At 36.2% G+C, this 24,736-nt stretch overlaps 2 protein-coding genes across 4 annotated transcripts; one reads left to right on the forward strand and one right to left on the reverse strand.

Moving 5' to 3' along the window:
• Positions 1 to 2,402: 2,402 nt before the first annotated feature.
• Positions 2,403 to 12,806, reverse strand: LOC100242259 (nuclear matrix constituent protein 1). Of its 2 annotated transcripts, XM_010649745.3 has the most exons (8): positions 12,112 to 12,806; positions 10,933 to 11,142; positions 9,773 to 10,026; positions 9,373 to 9,643; positions 9,201 to 9,284; positions 4,201 to 6,323; positions 3,003 to 3,228; positions 2,403 to 2,878 (listed from the first exon to the last, which is right to left on the reverse strand). In XM_010649745.3, exons 1-8 carry the CDS (start codon positions 12,415 to 12,417, stop codon positions 2,654 to 2,656), a joined length of 3,699 nt encoding a protein of 1,232 aa, XP_010648047.1. In that variant the 5' UTR covers positions 12,418 to 12,806; the 3' UTR covers positions 2,403 to 2,653. The 2 variants fall into 2 exon arrangements, with proteins under 2 accessions (XP_010648047.1, XP_059593880.1); XM_059737897.1 differs by lacking the exon at positions 2,403 to 2,878 and having other exon boundaries at positions 2,998 to 3,223.
• A 2,573-nt stretch (positions 12,807 to 15,379) lies between these two features.
• On the forward strand, positions 15,380 to 24,735 carry LOC100242198 (protein decapping 5). 2 transcript variants are annotated; one of them, XM_059737899.1, is made up of 9 exons: positions 15,445 to 15,791; positions 17,290 to 17,390; positions 18,454 to 18,525; positions 18,616 to 19,629; positions 21,811 to 21,870; positions 23,416 to 23,616; positions 23,719 to 23,829; positions 23,912 to 24,093; positions 24,408 to 24,735. In XM_059737899.1, the coding sequence occupies exons 1-8, from the start codon at positions 15,647 to 15,649 to the stop codon at positions 24,056 to 24,058; spliced, it is 1,851 nt and encodes a 616-aa protein (XP_059593882.1). In that variant the 5' UTR covers positions 15,445 to 15,646; the 3' UTR covers positions 24,059 to 24,093; positions 24,408 to 24,735. The 2 variants fall into 2 exon arrangements, with proteins under 2 accessions (XP_002281060.1, XP_059593882.1); XM_002281024.5 differs by lacking the exon at positions 24,408 to 24,735 and having other exon boundaries at positions 15,380 to 15,791; positions 23,912 to 24,325.
• Position 24,736: the final 1 nt, after the last annotated feature.

Here is a 24,736-nt window from a genome sequence, read left to right on the forward strand (position 1 = left end):
TCTCTGGAAGAGGATAGGGAATGAAGAAAGGACAAAAGCTGCTATTAGGGCTGAGGGAAGCCTTGGAAAGTGGGCACATTGGTCGACTGCAATGGGTCACAAAAATTTGGCCTGTGAGGGAACTCTCAACTAAGCCAAAACAAAACCATATTCCATCTGACTGACTGGGCTGGCACATCCTCTTTGGATGCTCCGCCCTCCACTTTCTCTAATTTCATATATTTAATTACCCAATACTCAAGCAAAAAAGCCCATGGATTCTCAACTAGGCCAAACATAATGCTTGCTTTTTGGGTGGTGAGTGGTGAGAGCTGACCAGAGGAAGTCAAAGTAAAGTGGGATTTGGGGTGGCATATCACCAACCAAATTGGTTCAAAAACTAGAAGTCTAGTGTCAACTTAAGTCTATAGCTTGCCTAATGTAGATCAATCAAGTGGTCCTGGACAGTGGGCCAGAGCCCATCTAAATCATCACTCTGTTTGGTACATGGGTTTGTAAGGTGGCTTTACGGCTCGCAATCAAAGGCTATAAACACAAATGTCAGTACTGCTTAAAGACCCACTGGTACGAACTCAATACAACCTAGACCCATAACCCATCTAAGCCCATACTTTGTTCTACGGCTAAAAGTAAAGCAGCAAATGGCTTTGGAGACTTTGGAGTTTGGACCACCCTATCAGAGTTAATTCTGAGATGGGATAGCCACCACCCCCCACCTTTACATCTTTGCCTTGGCAGGCCTAATATGCCGAGTAGTCACTTTCCATCGACCTTTCTAATTGTTGCAGAGAGGGAAGAGAGAAAGAGAGACGGGAGATTTTGTGGTTTTTTAAGTAGCACATGAACCAGAGCCAGTTCATCTCCACTTACATTGATTGGTTCAATTGCACCACTTCACCCATCAAGATTGAACAAAGTGCCTCAGTTTTGGTTTGGCCTTTAAACCAAAGGATTGAATAAATGGGTATTTGATAAAACTTAATATTTAAGTTATGATATTAAATTATTTTTCACATTAACTTGAAGCAGAAATCAAATATCAATGGGGTGGGAATGCTTCAGTTCTATAATATCTCTCTTAAATTCGAAAATAGGTAACTGAAATTATGTTTGTTAGGACAAACCAACATGATATGAAATCAAATGTTGTGAAAAGTTTGATCCATCCTCATTAGACATCATATGATTTTCAAATAAGATGATTAAAACCCGAGCCAGAACCTCCCATACATGTTAAACTTCTTGTCCTTCATACAACTAATGTCGCAGGGTAGTTATGTTTGCGGGTCTTCTAACTGTTTCAAAATGCAAATTATAGTTACCACCTGACTTTGTTGCATCAAGCCTACTTTCAAATCATTTCAATAAATCAGATATGATTCCCCTAATGAGATGCTTGAGTCAAAGGCAGCTTTCAAAGAGATAGAACTCGTTGAAAAATAGCAAAAAAAAAAGATAGATTCAATTCCTACACGGCAGGACTATGTTTCAGTTTCACCTAGTGAAAAGAAGTTTGATCTGACTTGACGGAGAACAATCACAGGGGAGGAGGGGGAATGCCACATGCAAGATTGGGGCAACAGAGTAATAACCATTCCAGCTGAGATTTTTGAATTTTGGGTCAAAGTAGCTTTTGATCCAAACAAAAAATCAACTTCAGGCCTGTGTTGAGCTTGAAACAATCGTTCAAATTAGCCTTCTTTTTTTTTTCTTTTTTTTTTTAAATTAAAAATGCATTTCTTCCTTCTCTTCCACCCGCACACCCATCACCATGGACCCATCCATCGCTGGCGACGTTGCTGTCGGCCACTCCGTTCCCCCTTCTTCGGTCGATTTCAACCCTTGCTCCCTTCGCATGTTTCCTTCTTTCCCTATTTCTCTTCTCTCTCTCTCTCCATCCTATCCATCATACCCATTTTTCCTTTCCTCCAACTCCGGCTGCTACTCATTGCCAGCCAGCGATGTCATGCCGTCCTTGCTGATGATGCCCATGGTTGCCCCCACCCAGACCCACACCTCCATCTTCAATTTTCTTTTTTCCTTTTTTTAAATCACTTTTAAAAAAATAATTAAAAATAATAATAATAAAATACGCTGATGGGATAGAAAGAGGCCATTTTGAACCAAAGATTCAAAAGGTGACCAAAATCCACATTTGTTTGGTTAAAAGAGGTTATTTTTAACCAAACACCAGATTTTTGGTGAAAAGTGCTTGTCCTTTCAGAAATGATATTAAGATTCTTATTCTAGAATAGAGTATAAACAGCTCATTTTCTTTGCTCGTCATTCTAGAGAACTTTTTTAGTCCCTATTTTCTTAACATCCAAACTTTCAGAGATAAAATGAAACAGGAGAAAGTGAGATCACAGACCAGAAAAGTCTGCAAGAGAGAAAACAAAAGGTGAGATTCGGTACCAACAATTTAGAGGCAAATCTGAGTTCTAAAGCTACATCATCGATTACAATACAGTATCAACTAGGGCCTGATGTAACTAGAAGCAAAGATCAGTCCTGACATCCTAAACAAGGAACCCCAAAGAGATTTTCCCCTCAACAGAAGCTAGAATTCCTGAGTTATGCTACTACACAAAATGTCCAATACAATAGGGGAAAGAATCAGAACCTCCCAAAATCACTCAAAACAATGCATTGATTATGTTGTGAAAAAGTTCCAGAGCTTCTTTCCTATTGAAGCATCACCCGGATGCTCGGATTCATCCTCATCGCTGTTGTCATCCTCCTCATGTGACATGCTCCCATTTTCATCTTCATACCCTGGAGTATCACCTGGATTACCTGGTATCTCCTGCCTCAACTCCATATTTTCTGCCAACCTGGCTGAATCATTGTTGCCTCCAACAATGTCTACTGTTTTAAACTGCATTCCAACAAAAAAAAAAAAAAAGAAACCAACACAATTAAACATTAATTTAGAATCTTTGCTGTGAGTGTCATCCAATAACTATTACTACTGCATAAAGAGACAGGAGGGTGGAATTTACCCTAACAACCCGATCTGGTGAGTATTCACGAATTTCAACACTTTTTAATGTTGTAACATGAACTAACGGTGTTGTTTTGGGATTGTCACTATCTGCTAATGATGGTGAAGAAGCAGCTTTAGGATTTGCCTTTGTTTGCAGTGTATTATCGTCACCACCATCACCTCCTTTTTCATCTCTCTTTGGCAGGTTAGCTGAGGCTTGTGCTGTCGCAACTGTTCCTGCACTGATCATTTGTTTAGATACACTTTTAGAATGATGACTCTTAATTTGGGGGTTAAGTCTCCAACACAATTAAACATAAATCAAGTTCTATGATGCTTCAAGCCTGGCCAAATATAAAAAAAAAATATCATCTCTAGTAAGATATTTTTAATTCTTCAATCTAATTAATTTAAATATTTTCCAGTTTTCAAACTAAACAAACCAATTATTCACATCCTATACCCCTGGATAATATCTATCCTATTATTAACCTGAAAAATACTTGAAACATATCCAATTATCCAAATTTTAGGCCAAAATGCCACTGCCACTATCCAGTTCAAAAATACAAATACAACCTCCTTGCAACACCTTTTTAAATAAACATGGAGAGATTTTGAGCCTGTTTGTAATAACACTTTCAAAAACAGTACTAAAAAAGAAGTTTTTGAGAAACAGCTCATATTCCCCATCTTTTCAATAATTACTCGGAAAACTCTACAAAAAACAACCAAAAACACCTCAAAATTGTTCTAGAAAACAACCCATTTTCTGACAAACTGTTTTCTGTCAAAAAATTGTCAACCGTGTTTTCTAAGTCAGAAAACAGAAAACTGTTAAAACAAGTGTCATTATTAGGCTTATATGGACAAAGGATTTCTGAACACTTTTTTTCAGGGGTGTATTTATTTTTTTTCTAATTGTGAACTTGGGACTGACTTGTTATGACTTCTAAATTCCCCTGTAATGGGTGCACAGAATATTATGATCACACATTAATTAAAGCACTGATGAATTCAAGCACCCAGGAGTTTGATAACATGTCAGCAAGGAGAATTGCCCATGAATATTTTTAAAAATTGAGCTGCAAAGCCAATTTCCAACATGTCTTCAAACTAGGTTTATTCTCTTCCAACCAATCATCACAAACCACTAACCGTACTGACCATTCTGTGTGTAAAGGTTTCATACTGATACAAAAGAAGGAACTTACGTCTTATGCCGCCTGAGATTATATCGTTTTTCTCCTGGAGTTTGCACAACTGGAGCAACAGTTTGCCGCCTCTTTCCGCGCCCACCTGCTGTGACACTATCAGAACGTCCTTCACTGTCAGCAGCATCCTGCTCACTCTCTGTAATTCTAGAGGATGGTGCACGCTGCCGCTTTCTTGTAATGGTGCTAGCAGCCTTCTCAGCATGACTGGTTTCTCGCTCACCTTCCTCATTGGTATAGGTAGAATCATTAGGTCGCTCATCACCATTCAGCTCTGGTATTTCAGGGGTTTCACCTAGAAAAGCTTTAGCATCTTCAACCACATTCTTCACTGATCGTGTTCTATGAACTCCAGTCCTCCGTTTCCTCCCAGGTTTCCGTCGACCACTCTTCAGCTCTGATTGCTGGGAATCTTCTGGACCTTCTTGTTCTTTGCTGCCCATGTTGCTCACACCATCAACAGATTGAGCATGCCCACCATCTACTTCTCTCATGACACTATCAGAGTGAAGCTGTTGAATATCAAAGGAATCATTTGCAATCCCAAAGGATGGTTCCAGTTCATCTTCAGCAATACTTTGCCCAACTATACTTGGCCCCTCAGCTTTTTCCAAATTGACCTGCAAGTCTAAGAGAGGTGACTCCTCCCTTAGAACTTGAACACCAACATGCTCACTCTTCTTACTTGGGGACAAGTTAAAAATCTTTGTGGCACATTTACGGAGGAAAGACATGCGCCCACCAGAACCTGAAGACACCAAATCAATTTCACCTGTAGATATCTTCACGTTTGTTCCATCAGAAGCAGCCATATTGCCCTGAGGGCTGTTCAGAAACTCATCAGCCAGATTTGGAAGAGGAAAGGCCTCCACCTCCATTTCAGGTAATTGGAGGTCATTTAGTACAAATTCCCTTGTGATTTCTCCACAGTTCTTGCAAGTCTTGTGCTTGTCAACAAATGTAAGGAAACGATCTCTTTCTTTGATAAATTGCTCTCTCTGATCTTTGAGCTTCCTGCTAAGAATACCAAGCTCATCAATGTCTTTACGCATTTCAAGTTGGTGTCCTTCCAGCTGCCTTTTGTTTAACAAAACTTCCTGCTTTTCCTTTTCTATTCTACGCCTTTCTGTTTTCATTTCTTCAATTTCCCGTCGAGCAACTTCCTTCAAGTGATTAATATTGTTAAGTTCTCTCTCCCTTTCCTCTTCAAATGCTCTCTCCCTTTCTTGCAAGCGTTTCTGTATTTCATCCTGCCTATTCTGCATTTCAATCTCAAGATCCCTTTTTCTCAACTCAAAGTCCCGAAGCATTTGGGAATGATCATTTTGAGCCTTTTCAGATAAAGTTACCTGCTCATGCTTCATTATGGCTGCAAATGATTCTTTTTCTATCCTGACAGCTTCCAACTCCCTCTGAATATGTTCCTCCATTGCAAGTTTCTCCTTTTTTAACCTTTCTTCTTCAGAGAGATGCAGTTTTTCTAATTTTTCTTTCTCGTCACCAATTTCCCTCATCTCTTTAGTAATCACAGCTCTTTTCTCATCCAAGGCTTCCCAGTCTTTCTCAAACATAATCCTTTCCTGCTTCAGATCTTCACGTTCCTTCTGAAGCATCTCTTCCTGATGTCTGCATTTGTCTATCTCTTGTTTCAATTCCAATTGCAACCGATGATGTTCTGACCTCTCTTCTTCAGTTACTTTGAGTCTTTCAGTCTCTTCATGAATCTGCAGTTCTTGTTCAGTAATATCAGCCCTTATCTTCTCAAGCTCATCTTTGAGAAGATGCAGACTCTCTTTATCAGCCAGCATTTGCTTCTTTTCCCCCTCTACCCTTTTCTCCTCAGCTTTGAGGGACTTCTCTTTCTCCTTCAATGTTTTCAACTTTGCTTCAAGCTCCTTCTCCTTCTCCTTGACTCTCTCCAATCTCTTTTCTAAAGCTTGCTCTCGTTTTCCTAGCTTTTCCTCCCTATGGAGGACTTCAACTTCCTTCTGCTCCACTTCATGTACCTTGCTTCTCAATTCTTCATCAACAGAGTTTCTCTTTTGTTCCATTTCCAACTCAAACTCCTGCTTCTTTGTATCAAGGATAGCCCTGTGCTCGTCCAGGAGCTTCTGAATCTCCACCTGTAAGAGATCCCAGCAATAAAAATGTGAGACTAAAATAATTCTAAGACTTTTAAACCAGCCACACTATTGCCTTCCAATCAAAGACCTTCTGAACAAACAAAAAAATCAGTACAAGATCTCCATCCAAAACAGGTCCCTAGCAACTATGAAATCAACAAAAAGAAAAAAAATTCAACACCATCAATAAAACAGCAGAAAGACCATTCTCAACAAGCACCTTCTTTGAGCATCCTTTCCTCTGCATCTCGTGAACTATATCGTACATTTGACTACAAAATGTATCATACATGCAAAAGCATTTAACACTTGAAAGAATAGAATTTATGATAATTTTCATAAAAATTAAAAGGTCAGAGACATAACCTAAAGCACCTCTAACAATAAAAAAGTTAGCTTGGAGTTCTATGAGTTAAAACATAACAGATCACTGCACTGATTCAGACATGTAGGCAGGGTCATGACCTTTTACTTCAAGCCATCCAAGAGAAACCAAGTAACTCTAAATGTAAAACAACATACATCCATCAAGTTCTAACTTTCAACTCCCACATGTAAATGTGTATGATTTCACCATCAATCAAAGTCTCTCTATGCCTTCAACTCATATATTATAATTATTATTTTTTTTTATCAGTAAATGAGATTTGTATTAAAGGCCAAAAAGGGCGCACCAAAGCACACACGATGTACACAACAACAGCCAAAAAGCACCAAAAAAAGGAAGAGGAAACAAAAAACTACTCCCTCCCTCAAACCAACCCTAACCAATCAATGAAATCTACCATGGACATCAATTTTTCACCTATAAACAGTTTGGTCCAAGATAACAAATTACACAAAAACAAGTATTTCAGCCTTTGGATTGAGAACTCCACATTCTCAAAAGATCTTCTATTTCTCTCTTTCCAAATAGTCCAGAAGAGGCATAAAGGAGCTGCCCTTCAAACCTTTTTCCACTTTCTTCCAACAAAAGTGTCATGTCAGCCTAGCATAGTCTCTCTAACTGTGGACTGCATCACCCAAAAAACTCTAAAGGGAGAGAATAAAAGCTCCCACAACACCCTCGTCTTATCACAATGCAAAAGGATGTGGTCAATTGACTCCTCATGAGATAGACAAAGGAAACAACGGTTGGCCAAAGACCGGTGTTGTCAAAAGCAAAAGGCGATATCAAGGCAATAAGACTCCTTTTAGCCTAAGACGAAAGGCACAAAACAAGGCAATAAAAAATATACATATATTTACCTATTCGATATTCAACCAATATAAGTGTTGTCTTCAACCATCAACACTATTAATTTTTCATCAACACTAGTAATAATTATTGAAAGTGTTAAATATTATACCTCATATTATAAAAAACATCATATTGTTTAAAGATATCCACCTATTTAAATGTATATTCTAATTTTTCAAACATCTAAAAAGTAAAATAAAAAACAAAATAAGAGAGTGAACATTCTAGAGAAGCTTTAGGCAATCATCATCATATTCATTATTGAAATTAAAATTATCATTACTTTCATCAAGACTAGATTGATAACCCTCTATCTTATTATCTCTATGATAATATAATATTTTATCTTATACTTTGTTTAATCCAATGTTAGATTGAATGAAATTATAATCTAAGTATGTTTAATTTTAATTCATGATCAAAGGCAACCCACCTCTATGCCTTATGCCTTGCCCAAGGCAATTGCCTAAGCATTGCCTAGGCATTGGCTCTTTGAAGTTGTCTTGCCTAGGTCTTCAAAAGGCGACTTTTATCTACCCTACCTGGCCTGATGGCCTAGGCGACCCAAGCAATCACCTTTGATAACACTGCCAAAGACCACTCCCTCCTTTGAAGCTGGTCAAGAGTCAAAGTTTTTCCTCAAGTCACCTCCCATGCAAAAAAGCACACCTTAGGAGGAACCCACGCATTCCACACAACACTAGAAGGGAATTGCACTACCCTTCCTGTCTCTAAGCTAGCATAAAGTGATTTAATAGAGAAAGTCCCACTCTTCGTATCAACCCAACACACTTTATCCTCTTCAACCACTTTATCTTGAAGTCTTGCCCAAAAGTGTTCCACAATACCAATCTCCCAATCATTTAAGGGCCTCAGGAAGTTAAGATTCCAGCCACCCCCCTCATTAGAATGTTGCCACAACTCTGCCACAACTCTGCCACCCAAGCGTCTTTAGAGTTAGAAATGGCAAATAAAGAAGGAAAATAAACATTTAACGGCTCATCCTCGCACCACTTATCTTTCAAAACTTTATCCTTTTCCCATTGCCCATCGAAAAGGACAATTTACAACTAACTAAATCCCTTAACTTTCTTATGGTCTTCCATAACCCAACACTGTAGCCTCCTCTAGGTTCCTTAGAGCACCAACCCCCTTGAACTCATATATTATTAGTAAGAATGATTCCTTATCACATGAAAAAAGTATACATATTAACATTAATTTCAAGCATTACAAAAAGAGATATTCTACTTTACAAAAGCGAAACCAACAAAATCAAGACCATTAAAGAAATGGAAAAAGAAAACCCTTTGGGACTGCACCAGATCAGAAATGGGCTCTAAAATTATAATGAATTTCTTTACTTTCCAGTATGGCCTTGTTCTAAAAATAATATCCCCAAAAATGTTGAGCCATGCATATCATGCATATCTTATTGTGTATCATGCCAATCATTGAAGAAATAGTTATATGAGAGATTACACCATATGTGGGTTATTTTTCTTAACAGCTAAACACTATAAACATATCATGCTGCATAATAGTAATAACTGTGCAAATGAGACATAAAAGCACAAATCCATCCATAGAAAACATCTCAAAGTACAACTTACAGAAAATCAGGAGATGGAACTCACTCTTTCTCTAGCGCTAAGTTTTTCTTGCAACACAATTAATTCCTTCTCTTTCACTTCAAGAATGCCTCTCATAGATTCAGCTTGCTGCAACCAAATTAGAAGTAAGAGAAGATTTCTTATAAAATAACTGCTGAATTAAATTAAAAATATTGCAGTTAGATGAGAAACTCACTTTCTCCTTCACAGTTAACTCTGCTAATCTATTATTTATATCATCTTCCTTGACTTTTACATTTAAGCTGTCTAAATCAATCTTCTTCTGTGCCTCTTCAAGATTCCTCTCTTTCAGCTTAAGAGTCCTGTCAATCTCATTTGCCTTTTCCTCTCTCTGGTTGATGATTCTCCGACCCTCACATAGCCTCTCTTCCCCTTCCTGTAGTTTCCTCTCCCACTCCCTTAAATCTTCTTTTTGTTTGTGGAAAGTTGCTTCATGTGCTTCTCGCCTGAAAGATATGGAGCAAATGCATTTTTAAATTGTCAAAAACTGTCCATATTAAGTCACAAACTCAAGGAGAATGTAACATCATCGAGTTAATGACATGGACATAAAAGAAATATAGAAGAAAGCATACTCTGCATTTAAGGATAGACGCTCCCTTCGAAGAACACTTTCACGAGCCTCAACCTCTTGCAATTTCCTCTCCAACTCTGAACTCTTCCTACTGGCCTCCGCAAGCTTGGCATCAGCAGCAAGCAACTTTTCTTCCACCTCCAAAGATCTCTTTTCAATTTTGGCTACCAAAGCGTTAGCATCAGACAACTTTGTCTCAGATGAAAGCTTGATTTGTGAATGCTCTGCATGGATTTCACCTAAAGCCTTCTCAAGCTGCATCGAGGAAGTACACAATCACAAACCCTCCCAACCCTTTTATCACTTTAGCCAGGCCTAAAGGACCAGCCTATCATCAAATCTTTTAGAATATGTTCAACAGAAATGGAAGGTCAGTTCATGAATTTCTCATACAAAGGCATGCTCATGCACTAGGAATAATATCTGGTATTTATTTCAGTGGGTTTCAGTATGTTCAGACTTCATTGTTGGACCCTCCCAAGATAAAACGATAGTATATATTTATAAGTACATAAAAAGTCTAAAAAATGCAGCAAAGGTGAGAGAAAAAAAGAGCTCACAAACTAAACTTTCTTACCCCTCCCAAGATAAGACAATAGTATCAATAAGCTAAAGTAAAAGTCCAAAGATACACTAGCCCAAAAACTATATATATTTACTAAAAAACTTTTTGTCTGCACAGATGAACTCTCCACAGCCGCGAAAAAACTCCTACCAAAGAACTCTTATGCCAACCCAGCAAATAACTCCATTATTAGAGTTGGTGGATGTAAAGGATAGTAATGAAGATTGAATGTTGTAGTAAGACAAGGATCCACACATTTTTTTGTCGAAGGTTTAAAAAAAATATATATTAGATGTGCAAACTAAGATCTGGACATTTTAGTCATTTTAGTGATTCGGTCATCTTTGTCTTCTAGTGTTTCAGTTGTATTTTGTAGATTCAATTGTATTTGGGTCCTAGTTTCTTCTTGAAGGACCAATCATCCATTAAGTGTGATGATTAATCAATGCATTCTGTTGCTTCTTATTAAAAAAGAAAAAGAAAAAGAAAAATAACCAAATACATATCCTAAATATTCATAATAATTATACATACGTATGCAAATATACAACAAAAGTCTTGAAGAAAATTGGTCAAATTGGCAAGTAGTAACATACCTCAGCCACACACTGCCTCTCAACGCCTAAAGCTTTCCTCAAATTCTCCTCTCGCTTCTCAACTTCAGATATCGCAATGAAATGTGCCGACTTCTCACGCTTGAGGATCTCCTGTGCTTCTGCTAATGCTTGGCTGAGTTCTTCATACTTAGAAGTCCATTCCTTCTTCTCGATTAAGAGAAGTCCCATGCTATACTGGTAATCAAAAAGCTGAAAAGGAAACCAGAACATTTAATTAGATAACAAGAGAGTATTACCAAAGTAAATATGAAGGAAGAAAAGGAAGTTAAATCCACACTATCAGGGATTCAGATTACAGAAAATCAAATCTATAAGAGAATAATCCAAGGCCCATCAGCTCACTAATCACCATGCTCCACCAAACTTTCAAGTATCTATTCTTTTGATTCAGTAAAAGGAGTTTTTTTAATCTTCTTAGTTCCCAAGCAAGTAGTAAAGTTAAGCATGAAGAGCTTTCCACGATCTATATTGCTTTTGAGTTTCCTAAGCTCTTCACCGCATTCATTCCTATGGATGAAAGAAGCTGAATTTCAGATCAAGTTTCTCCAAGTTAATTTTTATCATATTTTGCCTAAACATCATAACTGAACCGAATGCAATCTCTGAGCCTCTGACTACCATGATTTTGACAATTTTACAGAATGAGTTTGATCACCAAATTTTTAACCATTTTTACTTAGAATTGGTTCGATTCTAATTTAGAAGTCTGCCTCTTGTTTTCCTGGAGTCCTGGAGTTTTGGTAGTTTTAAAACCTTGGTCAAAAGTAATTACAAACACCATGATTAGACTCTCCTTCCTGCAGCCCTTTCATGTTTAATCCTAAAACCCCAAATCTTCATCATTACAAACCCCCAAAAATAAAAAATAAAAATAAAATACAGCAAATGAGACAATCATAAAATATGAAAATTCCGAATAATGATTCCAACGGGTTCTTCATCTCTCTAATTGCAGAGGCAGATTCGAAATATATAACGACATTACCAGCAAAATCCCAAATAAATGTGTTCAAATATATATTTCTCGACTCAAAATTCTACTTACACAATCCACAAGCTCTCTTGTTGCCAAAAAAGAATAATTGGTTCAAAAAGCACTAAAAATTGAAAAACGAAGCAAAAACAATAATTCTCAAATGTAACAGTACTTCCTCTCACCTCGTTTTGGAGTTTTGAAACCTTCTCCACAAGCGCTTCTCTGTCCTTCCTCTCCATCGCCGCCTCGTCCAACAACCCCGCCTCCCTTAACCGCCTCCAATCTTCCATGTCACCGCCATCAATCCCTGTTAACATCGCCTTTCCACTCAAAGAACCCAACGGAGGCGGTGGCCCATCCACAAAGGCCACAGATTTCCCCTTTCCGCCGTTTACAGGATTCGAAACCGCCCCACCACCGCTCTTCTGAGCCTCGCTTCTTGGCGTGAGCGATAAACCAGTCCACGCCTTCCTCTGAGGCGTAAACATCAGAAATAGGAATTCAAATCCCTCAAATTTCTAGATCTTAAGACGAAATGTTATCGAAGAAACCCTATAAACCTATAAACCCTAGTTCCCGTTGCTCCGTACAACTCAGACTTAACGGAGGATCTTGACGGCTACGGAGTTGCAATACTCCGGCGAGTCGGATAAAGAAAACCGAAACGTACCGAAACTTTATGCCGAAAAAAATAGAAAGGACCGAAACTTTCCGAGTTCCTCTCTTTGAACGCAGCCATTCTCGTTCTCTCTATTATTTCTTGGTCCGACGCGAATAGTGCTTCTTGAAATTACGATGTTGCCCTCGCTTTTGGTCGTCTTTTCAGTGCGCGTGATGGTAGTAACGTCATTTCATGATTAGGTGCCTTGCTTCGGAGCGTGCACGTTGGATGTCGAGAAGATCCAATTTAAATGACCAAATTACCCTCGCGAGCCGTTGAGAAAAAGGTGGGGTAACTAAATTTGATGACTTGAGGGTTCTGAAGTCAATGCATGGTCGAGACTTGGAATATGCCAGATGGATGTGTTTATGCCGCTTGAGGAGAAATTGAAGAAGGAAAATAAATTTATAAAAATAATTAAGGAAATATTCAAATTTATTTGTGGAATCTATTTATACAATTTTTGTTTTAATGTATTTACCGATTTTTATTTTTAAAAAACAAAAAATAATTATAATTACGACATAAAAATAAAAATAAAAATTACTATTTCAAATTTTAAAAATCATTTTTAATGACATACTTTTTCTTATAAATTATTTTTAACAACCCATTTTTATAAAGGAATTATTACATTTTATATAAAATTACTAATATTTTTAATTTTAAAAAACATAAAAATAAAAAATGCATCCAAATGACTACTAAGTTAATTTGAATATTTATTTAATTAATTATTATAAATAAGTATAATTTAAATAATAATAATTTTTTTAAAAATTCTATAAATATATTTTTTTTAAAGTCACTGTAGACCCCATTTTGGGGAGACATCTCTACAGTCACACATTATAAATGATTTTTTAAAATTTTTAATAATATTTTTAAAATTTTTAATAATATTTTTAAAATTTTATCAAACACCATTTTTTAAAATAAATAAATAAATATTTTTCATATTAAAAGTTTTTATGCCAAACAAATTTATAATTGACCACGATCTTCCAAGTTAATAGTATATCAGTCTATCACTCTATAGAATTTTAAATACTAAGCCATTATAATAAACTTAACTCATAAATAATTTTAGATTTGTCCTTCTTGTAACAAATGTTGGAAATTAAAATTTTAGTTTTAAAAATTATTTACAAATTTTAATTGGATTTAAGGTTTTTTTTTTTTGGTCTTTTATTATATTTATACTTATAATTATTTGATTAAAGGGGTTGAAATAATCCCCGGTTTATAAATTTAACACTCCACCTTTTTTAACCTAAAAATACTAAATTTTAGTAAAAATATTATTATTTAAAAAAATTAAAAATAGTATTTTATTTTAAAATTTATATGTAAATAATTAAAAACTGAAAATATAAATATTTATATAAAAAATTAATTAATTTTAAAGTCCAAATATGGAGATATTAAATTTACGAATTTGGAATAATTACATCCCTTTTCAAATAATTCTTACTGGTATATGTAACAATACATTATGTATGTCGATTTATTTACATTTTGAATATTTATTTAACATTTTTTATATATATTTGAATGATATATGAAATTGCGTGATTAAAAATATTCTTAAGATTGAAACCAAAACTTCTAATTAGTGATAATTAAATAAGTAATTTTTATTTTTTTAAAGGACCGATAAATAGATGAAGATACACATTGACCTAAAAATATAAATATCATATGATTTTCCATCAAATGAGACTATATCATATTTAATAACCCATTCTCTATAATATTAAAAAATGATGATTTATTTAATTTTAAAATATTTTAAAATATAAAAAACAATGGCATATGTGTAATTATTTTTTTTGTTGAAATGCTTATAATTTTATTTATTAGTTTATGTATCATTTGTATTTAATTACAATACAAGTGATTAAAAAAACTCATTACAAAGATTATTAAGAAAATTTTTATATTTTCATAAATGGAATCAATTTAATTATTGAAAGGTGGCCAAGTGGCAATATTGGAAGATGCACAAGCACCCTAACATATTTATTTTTGATTTTTTTTTTGCAAAAAAACCTTAGGTTGCTTCTTGTTTGGAATTTTTTTTTTGAGTTTTTGTTTTTTTTAAAAAAAGGTTTTGTTTTTTTTATGGTTTCGTACTTGGAAAAAGTGTTTGATTCAAAAAAGTGAAATTAAAAAAAAAAAAGGGAAAATCTTATCTGATTTTCTGTTTTTAGTAATGTAAAAAATAACTAAATTTTATGTAATAAACATGTCATACATATTTTTTGATGATTTTACATTAAGATATGATATAGTGTATTCCATGGATCATAAATTTATTATTCTTATTAATTTATTTTATTTTCTTTATTTTTTTTATACTACTTATTTTGTAAAACAAAATATTCGATAGTTTTCGAAAAAGTTAAAAGGAAAATATCAAAAAAAAAAAAACAAAAAAAAAAGAAAAAAAGAAAAAATAAACTTAAAATCAATATTATTTTAATAATTTTAATCATATCCAACCTACTTTCATATTTTCTATAGTAAAATTAAATATAAAAAATCATTTTACTTTGACATTTTTTCCTTTTTAATTGCTCGTTCATAAATAGGGCATTTAAGGTAATAAAAAGGAAACTCTAACTAGACTAGACTAGACATTAGGTCGGGCCAAGCCCATCCAAGTCACAGGCCTTGTCAAAACCACCGGCCCAAGCAAAATCCTCGAGGGAGACTCTGAGGGCACACTGGACTAAACCACTCTCACGTTTTTACAGAAAAAGACCATAACGTCCAAACACCACATACGTTTCGCGCTCTAATTGGATGCAATAGTAGATAAACCCAGAAAAATAAATTACCCAATCAGAGACCGTAGATCTCTCTACTCCCCTAAACGCGAGCACCGAATCATACCCAATCTAACCCTAACATCATCGCACCTCCTTCAAGGCAGTCAACAAAAATCCGAATCCAAACACACCGTCTGTCTCTCTCGCTCGCTCTCCCCCTTCTGCTATTCTCTTTCTCTCTCTAAAACCCTTGGCTTCTCTCTCTTCGCATGCTCTGCTTCCATGGCGGTGGAAGCTTCGAGATCGAGCTCGTCGGCCGATTCCTACATCGGGAGCTTGATTAGTTTGACATCCAAAAGCGAGATCAGGTACGAGGGCGTTCTCTACAACATCAACACCGAGGAGTCCAGCATCGGATTGCGAAACGGTATTTTCGTTATTTCTTGCGGGGTTTCGTAACTTTCGTTTTATTTTCTTTGATTTCGGTGTTTTTTCGCTGCGTTTTCTCTCAACTTTTCCCAATTGGTGAATTAGGTGGGGGAAAACAAAGGGTTTTGTAATTATTGTTGCGCTTGTCTTGGTTTTAAGGGTTTAGTTGTCCTTGAAGTCTCTTACAGATTTGAGTATTCTTGTGTTGTTAGGTATTGGGGTTTTAGGGGAATTTATATCATAAGTTGACATTGAGTTGTATTGATGCGTCTATTGCATGATAGAGGACTCACAGGAATAGCTTTAACGTTTGCATTTGGGTTGCCCAAAACTGCCACTGACTCATCGGCATTTAGTTTTTGCTGAATAGCCGGAGATGTGCAACCAGGGAAAGTTTTGGGGGGTGGGGTGTAGGGGAACATATCTTGCTGATATGCACCGTATTTTCAAGGAGTGACAGAATTATCTTCGAGATTCTGAAATTCGAAATTTAGTGATAAGAGATGTTGTCATTAAGTCTCTGTGCTTGTGAATCCCTCTCTAATATTTCACTATGGTCGATTTCATCGTTTTCAAATCCTATGGCTTTTGCTTGTCTGCAATTCTCATTAGTTAATAATTATCTATTATTATATTTTCACTCTCTTATTAAAATTTCACTATGGAACCAGACTGCTAGTGACTCATGTTGAATGATGGGCTTGTGGATCCCTCTTTACTATTGCAATATGGTCAATTTCATCGTTGTTAAATCCTATGGCTTTTGCTTGTCTGCAATTCTCATTATTTAATAATTATCTATTATTATATTTTCACTTTCTTATTAAAATTTCACTATGGAACCAGACTGCTAGTGACTCATGTTGAATGATGGGCTTTCTCTAAGAAAGGTGAAATTGGAGGATGAGGTGGTCGGGTGATTTTGATGTGTGTGGGTTGAGCTTTATCTTTTTCTCAAGTAATAATCATGTGGGGAATAGTTTGATATGGTTGATAACCATTTTGTTTAAAACTATAATTTCTATGTACATTGTATGCTGTTGGAAAGCCAATACATTATGTATTATGAGAAGAAAAGTTTGGGATTTATGGTTCTGGTTTTTTAAACATCATATGAAAGTTTTTTTAGGGATTTTTTGAAATGTGCCCAAATGTAATTGTGAAATTGCTCTTAGTAGAAGTGAAATGCAAATTGGGGTGTATGATTGTGCCTGTGCTAGGGCGTGGGTGAAAAATTGTGAAAGAACATTCACAGAGAAGTGGTTGCATATGTTTAACTCAGTGATTCTTTGAAGCTTATTATGCACAGTCATCAATTATAATATTTTTTTTTGTTTCATTTACCTATCAAAAAAAAAAAAATCATTTTTCTGTTTAAGGTTTCTTTAATCTCATGTATTATTTCATGTTTATACTTACTGTTTTGTCAAGTAATTGTCAACCTAGTGTAAAAAAAATGGTTCCTTTTTTCTAATCTATCTCCTGTCACATGGCAGTAAGGTCATTCGGTACAGAAGGACGAAAGAAGGATGGTCCCCAAGTCCCTCCAAGTGACAAAGTTTATGAATACATCCTATTTCGTGGAAGTGACATCAAGGTATATATATATGTGAATAATTTGAATGTCTCCTCTCAATGCCTATTTTGACCTGGATGATTGAATAATCTCAAGTCGTGAATTACCATAGTTGAAACTTTGTTTTAGTGGTTGAGCATGGATAGTTTGAGACTATATGTTTAATGAGATGAAAGGACTGATGATATGTGATGGTTAAACTGAGATTTTTCTGGTCAAAATGAAAACATTCTAACTTTTTAGTTCTAGCACATCCTTTTACCTTTTAGTTGTACCTGGGATATTGAAGTTTGAAACTACCTTTAGGTTGTGTGGGTTTCTAGATATTCTCCTTCATTGTGAGGGGCTGGCTTGCTTTGGACTCTTTGCCTGTACGTTTTTGGCATACATTGAGTACCTTCACTTTGGCAAGGTGGCTTTGTGGAGGAAAAGAAATCAGAGGGTTTTGGGATATTACAATATTTCCCACGCTTTGATCTATCTGTAAGTAGTAGCATTGGCATTTTTTTAGGGTTGAGTTGTTGATCTTAAAATTAAGGTATTCCTACCTTCATTCTCTTCTCACTTTTACTCTCTTGATTTCTAATAGGATGGTTTCTATGCATTTTCTGGTTTTATTGATAGATTGTGGTTGTTTTGGGGCTCTATTATGGTCTTCTTTTTCTTACTTTATCTTGCTTCCTGGGCTTTTCCCTGTATACATTTTCTGTACTAGGTTTGCCCTGTTATGACAAATTTCTAAAAACTTTGTTTCACCTATTTAAAAAAATGGTCTTTACATTTGAGTGATGCCCTAATATTATGAGTTGTAAAGTCAATTTGGAATAGGAAGGAGACAAAAATTATATACAAACTTCCAGAAGTTACAAGTGAGGAAAACTTAAGAGTCATGGTCTTTTTATAATGATAGTGCATTCATTTATGACTGTTTGTAATTGACCTCTGTTTTGAACTATAGTGAACCTTGCAGGCTTGGTATTCAATAAGAGTGTATTTGTATTTCTTTTCTATTTATTTATGTTATCACATTAATGTAATTTGTTAAACACTGAAGATTTCTTTCTTTTTTTGATCATCTTTGCAGGATTTGCAGGTTAAGTCTTCACCTCCTGTTCAGGCTACACCACCTATAAACAATGACCCTGCTATTATTCAGGTGGATAAAAGGATGACCCACCTTTTTTATATATGTGATGCATCAAATCAAGTAAACTTGATTCTGAATTAACCTTAATTTCTTATGCAGTCTCACTATCCTCGCCCAGCTACCACATCTGCAAGCTTGCCATCTACTGTTAGTGGGCCTTTGCCAGATCTTAGTTCCCACAATGCACAGTTGGGACTTCCTGGGTCAACTTTTCAAGGTGGTCTGCCTCTATATCAACCTGGAGGGAATTTAGGATCCTGGGGCCCTGCACCGCCTCCCCCTACCGCAAATGGCAGTGGCCTTACCATGCCTATGTATTGGCAAGGATACTATGGTCCCCCAAATGGGCTTCCTCATTTACACCAACAATCTTTGCTTCGGCCCCCACCTGTTCTGTCAATGCCTCCAATGCAATATCCTGGTTTCAATGCCTCTTTACAGCCAGGAGCTCCAAATTTGCCTGGTTCGAATCTACCGGAATATTCTTCTCCTTTGCTTCCAACCAGTAGTGGTTCCCTTAATTTAACCTCTACTTCTTTATCACCATCTACTCTGCCTTCAAATCTGCCTTCAAGTATGCCTTCAATTCTACCTTCAAGCATGCCTTCAATTCTGCCCTCAACTCTGCCTTCTGCATTGCCTCCTGTACCATCTGCTGCTTTAGCTTCTGAAACCTTATCCAGTTTGATGCCAAATAAGGTTCCTAATCCTACTCTTCCTTCAGTAACACTAGGTATTAGCTTGCCATTAGTCACTCCTTTGAATACATCCAGTTCGGAGATAAATGCTATTGCACCACCAATTTCTAACAAGCCTAATGCAGTTTCTGGTCCAACATTGCCTTATCAAACCATATCTCAGTCCATTCCCTCTGTTGGGACATCTAGTCCAAATCATCCAGAAATAGCAGCACCTTCACTGGTAACCCCAGGTCAGTTGTTGCAGTCTGGACCAACCACAATTTCTTCATCTCCGTCTTCACAAACAGCTCACAAGGATGTGGAGGTGGTTCAGGTATCATCATCAGCCTCACAAGAATCATCAGTTCCGGTGTCAGCAGAAGCTCAACCACCGATATTACCTCTACCAGTACCTTCTCGAACTGTTCAAAAGGTGTTTCTCTCATTTAATTGTTCATTTATTCTCCACATTTTATGCCTTTATCTTTGTGTACTGGAATAACTGAGCTGGAACCTAGATGTTGTGGTTTGCAATCATTGTCTCTGCCTAAAGGGAGGGGTGATGAAGGCTGATAAGCATGATTGTCTGCATATATTTGGTCAAGCTTATCTTGTAGCTTTAGGGATTTTCAAATGGAAACTTTTAACTTATTATTGTAATTTTTTAAAAACCATGCATTTGCGATCTTTTAGTGACCCTATAATATAATTTATAATTCAATCCACATAATATGCATTATTTCTTTATTGAATATGCCTTTTGCTATTAGTATTTATACCTAACTTTTGGACATTGCAACACATTAATTTATTAGCTTTACATTGGTATCCTAAAACTTGATGACCCACAAAATCCAACACCTAGACGCACACCCAAGGCCATGGCACTGGTACATTAGCCCATGTAACAAAGGTCCATGCGATGGAAGTTTGAAACACTGCAGTTCCTTTTAGAGAGGCATTGTACATAAATGGGGCTGTTAGATAAATTCCTATTGATAATTGGGAATTGGTTTAGTGGAGTTATGTGCCTTAAGTTTTGTTTTGTTCTTTTTTTTGTTAAAGGAGAAAAAGGAAAACACATTGCCTTAAGTTTTATGTTTGACATTGGGCCTCGGAGTGTTAAAGAGTTCATGTTGGATGGGATGTCAGTTGTGTTAAGTAAAGCAAAAAGGAAGTTTTAAGCATCATTTCTCCATATCATGTTTTGGAATGTACCATGTAGGGGAGAATTATAAGAAATTTTGAGGACGAGTAGAGTTCCATTTTGAAGCTGGACTGTAGTTGTGCTGAGCATGTGCGCATCTTTTCTGCTGATTCAAAATTTAGTTTTAGTTTCTTCTTTGGTTGTTTTCATTATATAATTAATCTTAACATCAATTTTTCCTCCGTACTAAGCATTTTTTTTTGTGGGGTGCTGGCCCAGTGTTGGAGATTTTTTTTTCATTTTTTATTTTTGGGTTGGGGGGGGGGGGGGGGGGGGTTGATTGTGGTTGTGTGAGTGTGTATTTATGCTAAATGTCATTTGTTATGTATAACTCCTTGGGTGGGGTGGCAGTTGTGTGGGTTGTGTTGGGGTAAGAATTGAGATGGGTTGGGTTGTTTTCAGGGAACTTGTTGTCTCGGATGTTGAATCCCAGAGGTGGTAAGAGCATGACTCCTATTTGTGGAAGTTTGACTATCTTTTGCTCCATCTAACATTTTCACTTTTGATTATTTGGTTAAGCAAGGGATGATGAGTTATTTTCATCCACATTTTGTGTAAGGGAGATTTCAAATTGATGGATCATCTTACTATTTTGTTGCCCTGCTCTGTTCACGATACATGTTATGTCCTGTTTGTCTGTTTTTGGGTCTCACACACTTATCATTTTGGTTGGTTGATCATGTTTTTAGGGGCCTGGTGTGTGAGTTGTACCAATTATTGCTGCCTCCTTGTTTGAATAGCATCTACCCTTTATCGTTTTGTGCATTTGGGAGTAATGCTATACTAAAATTTAGTCTTGTTCTGGCCTCTTTAAAAATTTGGTCTTATTCTTGCTTTTTAAGAATAATACATTTGGGAGTAATGTTTTGTTCTGTTATGTTTAATCCTAATCACTGATGATGTGGGCTTGACAGTTAAATCTGCCAGTTATCAGGTTACATAGGCAATGCCTACTCTTCCCTGACTGATATCTGCCACTTTTGATGGTTTTTATTACCTTATGCTATCCTTATTTATATTCTCTTGGGGGCATCAATAGGATGTGAGAGGCTTGGACGTGAGAGTTTCTAATGTTGGTTCTTGGGGGAAGTGAATTCATTCCCATCTTTGTGGGTCTAGGCATGCTGCTGAACCACTTTAGTTGTTATTTTCTGATTGCTGGTGACTTCAATTTTCATCAATGCTGATGGTTGTTCAAGGAGTGAACCCTTGGTGATTCAGGTGAAAAAAAATCTGAAACCTAGGTGCAGTGAGATGTGGTCATATAACATGAATCCCAATGAACAATATTTACTTCATGGTAGATGAATGAGCTTTTTTGTGAAATAATTCATATAGATGCTTTATTGAGTTGAATTAGTCCTCTCTAACATGGTCCTTTTTCTTCTTTTTCCTTTTCCCTTTTAGTTGAATGGTGCTCCTTTCCAAGGTCGTCATGGTTACCGGGGACGTGGAAGAGGAACAGGGGTAATTTTCTGTTTACATTTGCATTTTTTTTTTTTTTTGATAAGTAAAGAGAAGTATATTAAAATGAAAGAGGAAACACCAAACTAGTGTCCTCTAGGTATACAAAGAGTATACAAAAGCAGCCCCTCGACTCTAAACCAAGGAAGCGAGCCGAAACCCCTACCTATAACAAAAGCCTAGCCACTCAAAAAAGCTAACCAGAGACCGCGGGCTCAAAACTATAAACATCCTCACCCATGACCACAGATTACATACAAAAGAATGTTTCAACCTTTGTATTGACAACACCTCATTCCCAAAAGATTACATTTGCATTTAAAGATCAAGAAGGAATTACTGGATTTCTGTCAACATGATAACTTGTTAACTTAGTCGAAGAGTTCTATATCAAATTATTGAAAGAGGGTTTTCTTTAATGTCAAGCTCTTAACTTGTAGCTCTGGTTTCATTTCGGTTTTCAGTCTAGATATTTTGTTCAAAATGCCAAAAACATTTGGTTGACTTGAACCGAATGAATTTCATAGCATGAAAGATATGAATTTGATTGAAATCCTAAAGCTCAATCTAATTCATTTGAGAAGCAGAGTGGGAAGAGGGGGGTTTGGGGGTGGAGGAATTAAGTTATAGGATCCAATAAAGTCATCCAGGGTGATGTATTGCAAATGTTATCTGCATGCTTCACAATTTTTTGTTACTTTAGTTTTTGTTTTTGTTATTATTAAAGATGATTAATATGACAATTGCCCTTTATAGTTACTGTTAAGATAAAAAGATTTTAAGTTGCAACTGTGATAGTGTAACTGCAGGTAGCTACAAACAGAGAGTTAATGTTGGATTATTAAAGAGAGAAAATGCTTTATAATAGTTACTGTTAATGTGGGGATAGAAAGACTCTGAGCTGAAAGCATGATGAGCCATGGAAATAACAAATCAATGTGGATTGGGAACAATCTATTTAGTTTTGAAATGGGCCATGTTCAGCAGCTGTTGTCAGTTGAAAGATCTATTTGAGTTTTAAATCAGTATGGAGAAAAAAAAAGTTCCGGAAGATGTTCTTTGGGTTTTTTTTTTTTTTTTTTTTTGAGATAGGCAAAATATAATAATATACAATTAAGGTCCCTAACAAAAAATGGGGCGCCGCCATCAATACACATTGTGTAAGGTGTTATACCATGTAATTTGCTTAAGCAAGCTTAAATTCTGTCGCAGGCTTTTCTTTTGAGTAATTATGGAAGCTTTTCAATCTAGTGATGTATCAGATTAAGTCTGTCTGGATGATTCTAGTTATTTTAGGAGATTGGTAGCTTTCAATAACCTTTTCAGGATATGTCTAATCAGTATGTCCCATTCTAGTAGGGCAATCTTTTTATGGCTTAAAATATTTCCTGATGTCACTGTTGGATGGTTGAAGAAATTCTGAGTTAGTCTTCATACTTATCTTGAATCTATTATAGGTTTGATTTTATGGGGAGAATATTTGCAATGAGTTTCTCCAAAATTAATTGGAAATTTGACGGCATGGAATATTTAACATTTGCCTTGCAGGGCTCACGTCCAGTGACAAAATTCACTGAGGATTTTGATTTCATGGCAATGAATGAGAAATTCAAGAAGGATGAAGTATGGGGTCATCTTGGTAAAGGTAATAAATCTCAGTCAAGGGACAAAGAAGTTGATGGAAAAGTCAGCGATGAAGATGATTACGAAGATGAAGATGATGCTGAATTACCAAAGTTTGAGGTCAAGGTGGGGTTGCTGCCACGCATCACTTGGACGCTAAATTTGAATTTCAATAAATAGGGAAGCTTGTTATCTATCTCTTTCTTACTTGGCCTTGTTGTTCTACAGCCCATCTATAATAAGGATGACTTCTTTGATTCCCTCTCTTGTAATGCCCTTGACCATGATTCACATAATGGAAGGACTAGGTTCTCCGAACAAATGAAGATTGATACTGAGGTAAAATACCCTTTAACTGGCTTCTGTCTCCAAGGTTCATATTTTTTTTTCCTTGAACGTTTCTCGTTGTTCATGGTTGCAGACTTTCGGTGATTTTCCTAGACATCGGGGTGGTCGAGGTGGGCGTGGGCCCAATCGTGGAGGGCGTGGTCGGGGTCCTTATTATGGAAGGGGTTATGGCTATGTTGGGAGGGGCCGTGGACGGGCTATGCCCAGTCGTGGTCCCTAAGTGGTGCTTGGTATCTCTTAACGTTATACTACTAGGTAAAACCTATAGCCCAATTGCTCAGCAAAGCATCAAACTGATTTAGGACTATGCTTGTAATGTCTGTTTTTTTTTTTTTTTTTTTTCTTTTTCCTTTTCCTCTCTGGGTTGTCTAGAAATAAGAGTATGATATGCTTTGTGGTTTTCTGACTTGGTTAATTTGTTGTCTTTGAATAACAATCCTTTCCTGGAGCTAATCAAGAAGCATTTGGTTTTGCGGTTATGTTAGTATATCAATGAGTGAATTCTAATATACTTTACTGGTGGTTTATTGGGTGATCAAACAATTAAATTATCTTATATGTGATTGCAGTTCCAAACCAGTAATCAAATCATTAAAATCATCTGATGGCCTGCTGTAATAAATGTCAGAAGCAGCGCTCTTGGAAATGTTGAGGGTCTGTTGGTTTGATTGCCATGAAACTAGTATCTAGGGGATTGCATTGAGAAGATTAGCAATGTTCTTCTACAATTTCTGAATTGCTTACGTATGTTTGTTTATTTTCTTTAGAGGGATAAGTTGATAAAATATAGACGCCCCTCTAAGAAAAAAACTTAAGAGACGTGTGTTGTAAGAACTTCTTGAGATGTGAGTGGATCCGATAACAATGCATTAAGATGCTAATTTTGGATTTGCTAAAG

Source organism: Vitis vinifera, chromosome 1 (genome assembly GCF_030704535.1).
Source record: "Vitis vinifera cultivar Pinot Noir 40024 chromosome 1, ASM3070453v1".
NCBI lineage: Eukaryota > Viridiplantae > Streptophyta > Magnoliopsida > Vitales > Vitaceae > Vitis > Vitis vinifera.

Bases quoted from the DNA above. Each gene is read 5' to 3' on its own strand.
- LOC100242259 (XM_010649745.3), bottom strand. From the start codon at position 12,417: ATGTTTACGCCTCAGAGGAAGGCGTGGACTGGTTTATCGCTCACGCCA. The intron at 11,143-12,111 runs GTGAGAGGAAGT...TTTCCTTTTCAG, and splicing joins TTTCAAAACTCCAAAACGAG to CTTTTTGATTACCAGTATAG. The intron at 9,644-9,772 runs GTATGCTTTCTT...CATATCTTTCAG, and splicing joins CGTCTATCCTTAAATGCAGA to GCGAGAAGCACATGAAGCAA.
- LOC100242198 (XM_002281024.5), top strand. From the start codon at position 15,647: ATGGCGGTGGAAGCTTCGAGATCGAGCTCGTCGGCCGATTCCTACATC. The intron at 15,792-17,289 runs GTATTTTCGTTA...GTCACATGGCAG, and splicing joins CAGCATCGGATTGCGAAACG to TAAGGTCATTCGGTACAGAA. The intron at 17,391-18,453 runs GTATATATATAT...TCATCTTTGCAG, and splicing joins TTCGTGGAAGTGACATCAAG to GATTTGCAGGTTAAGTCTTC.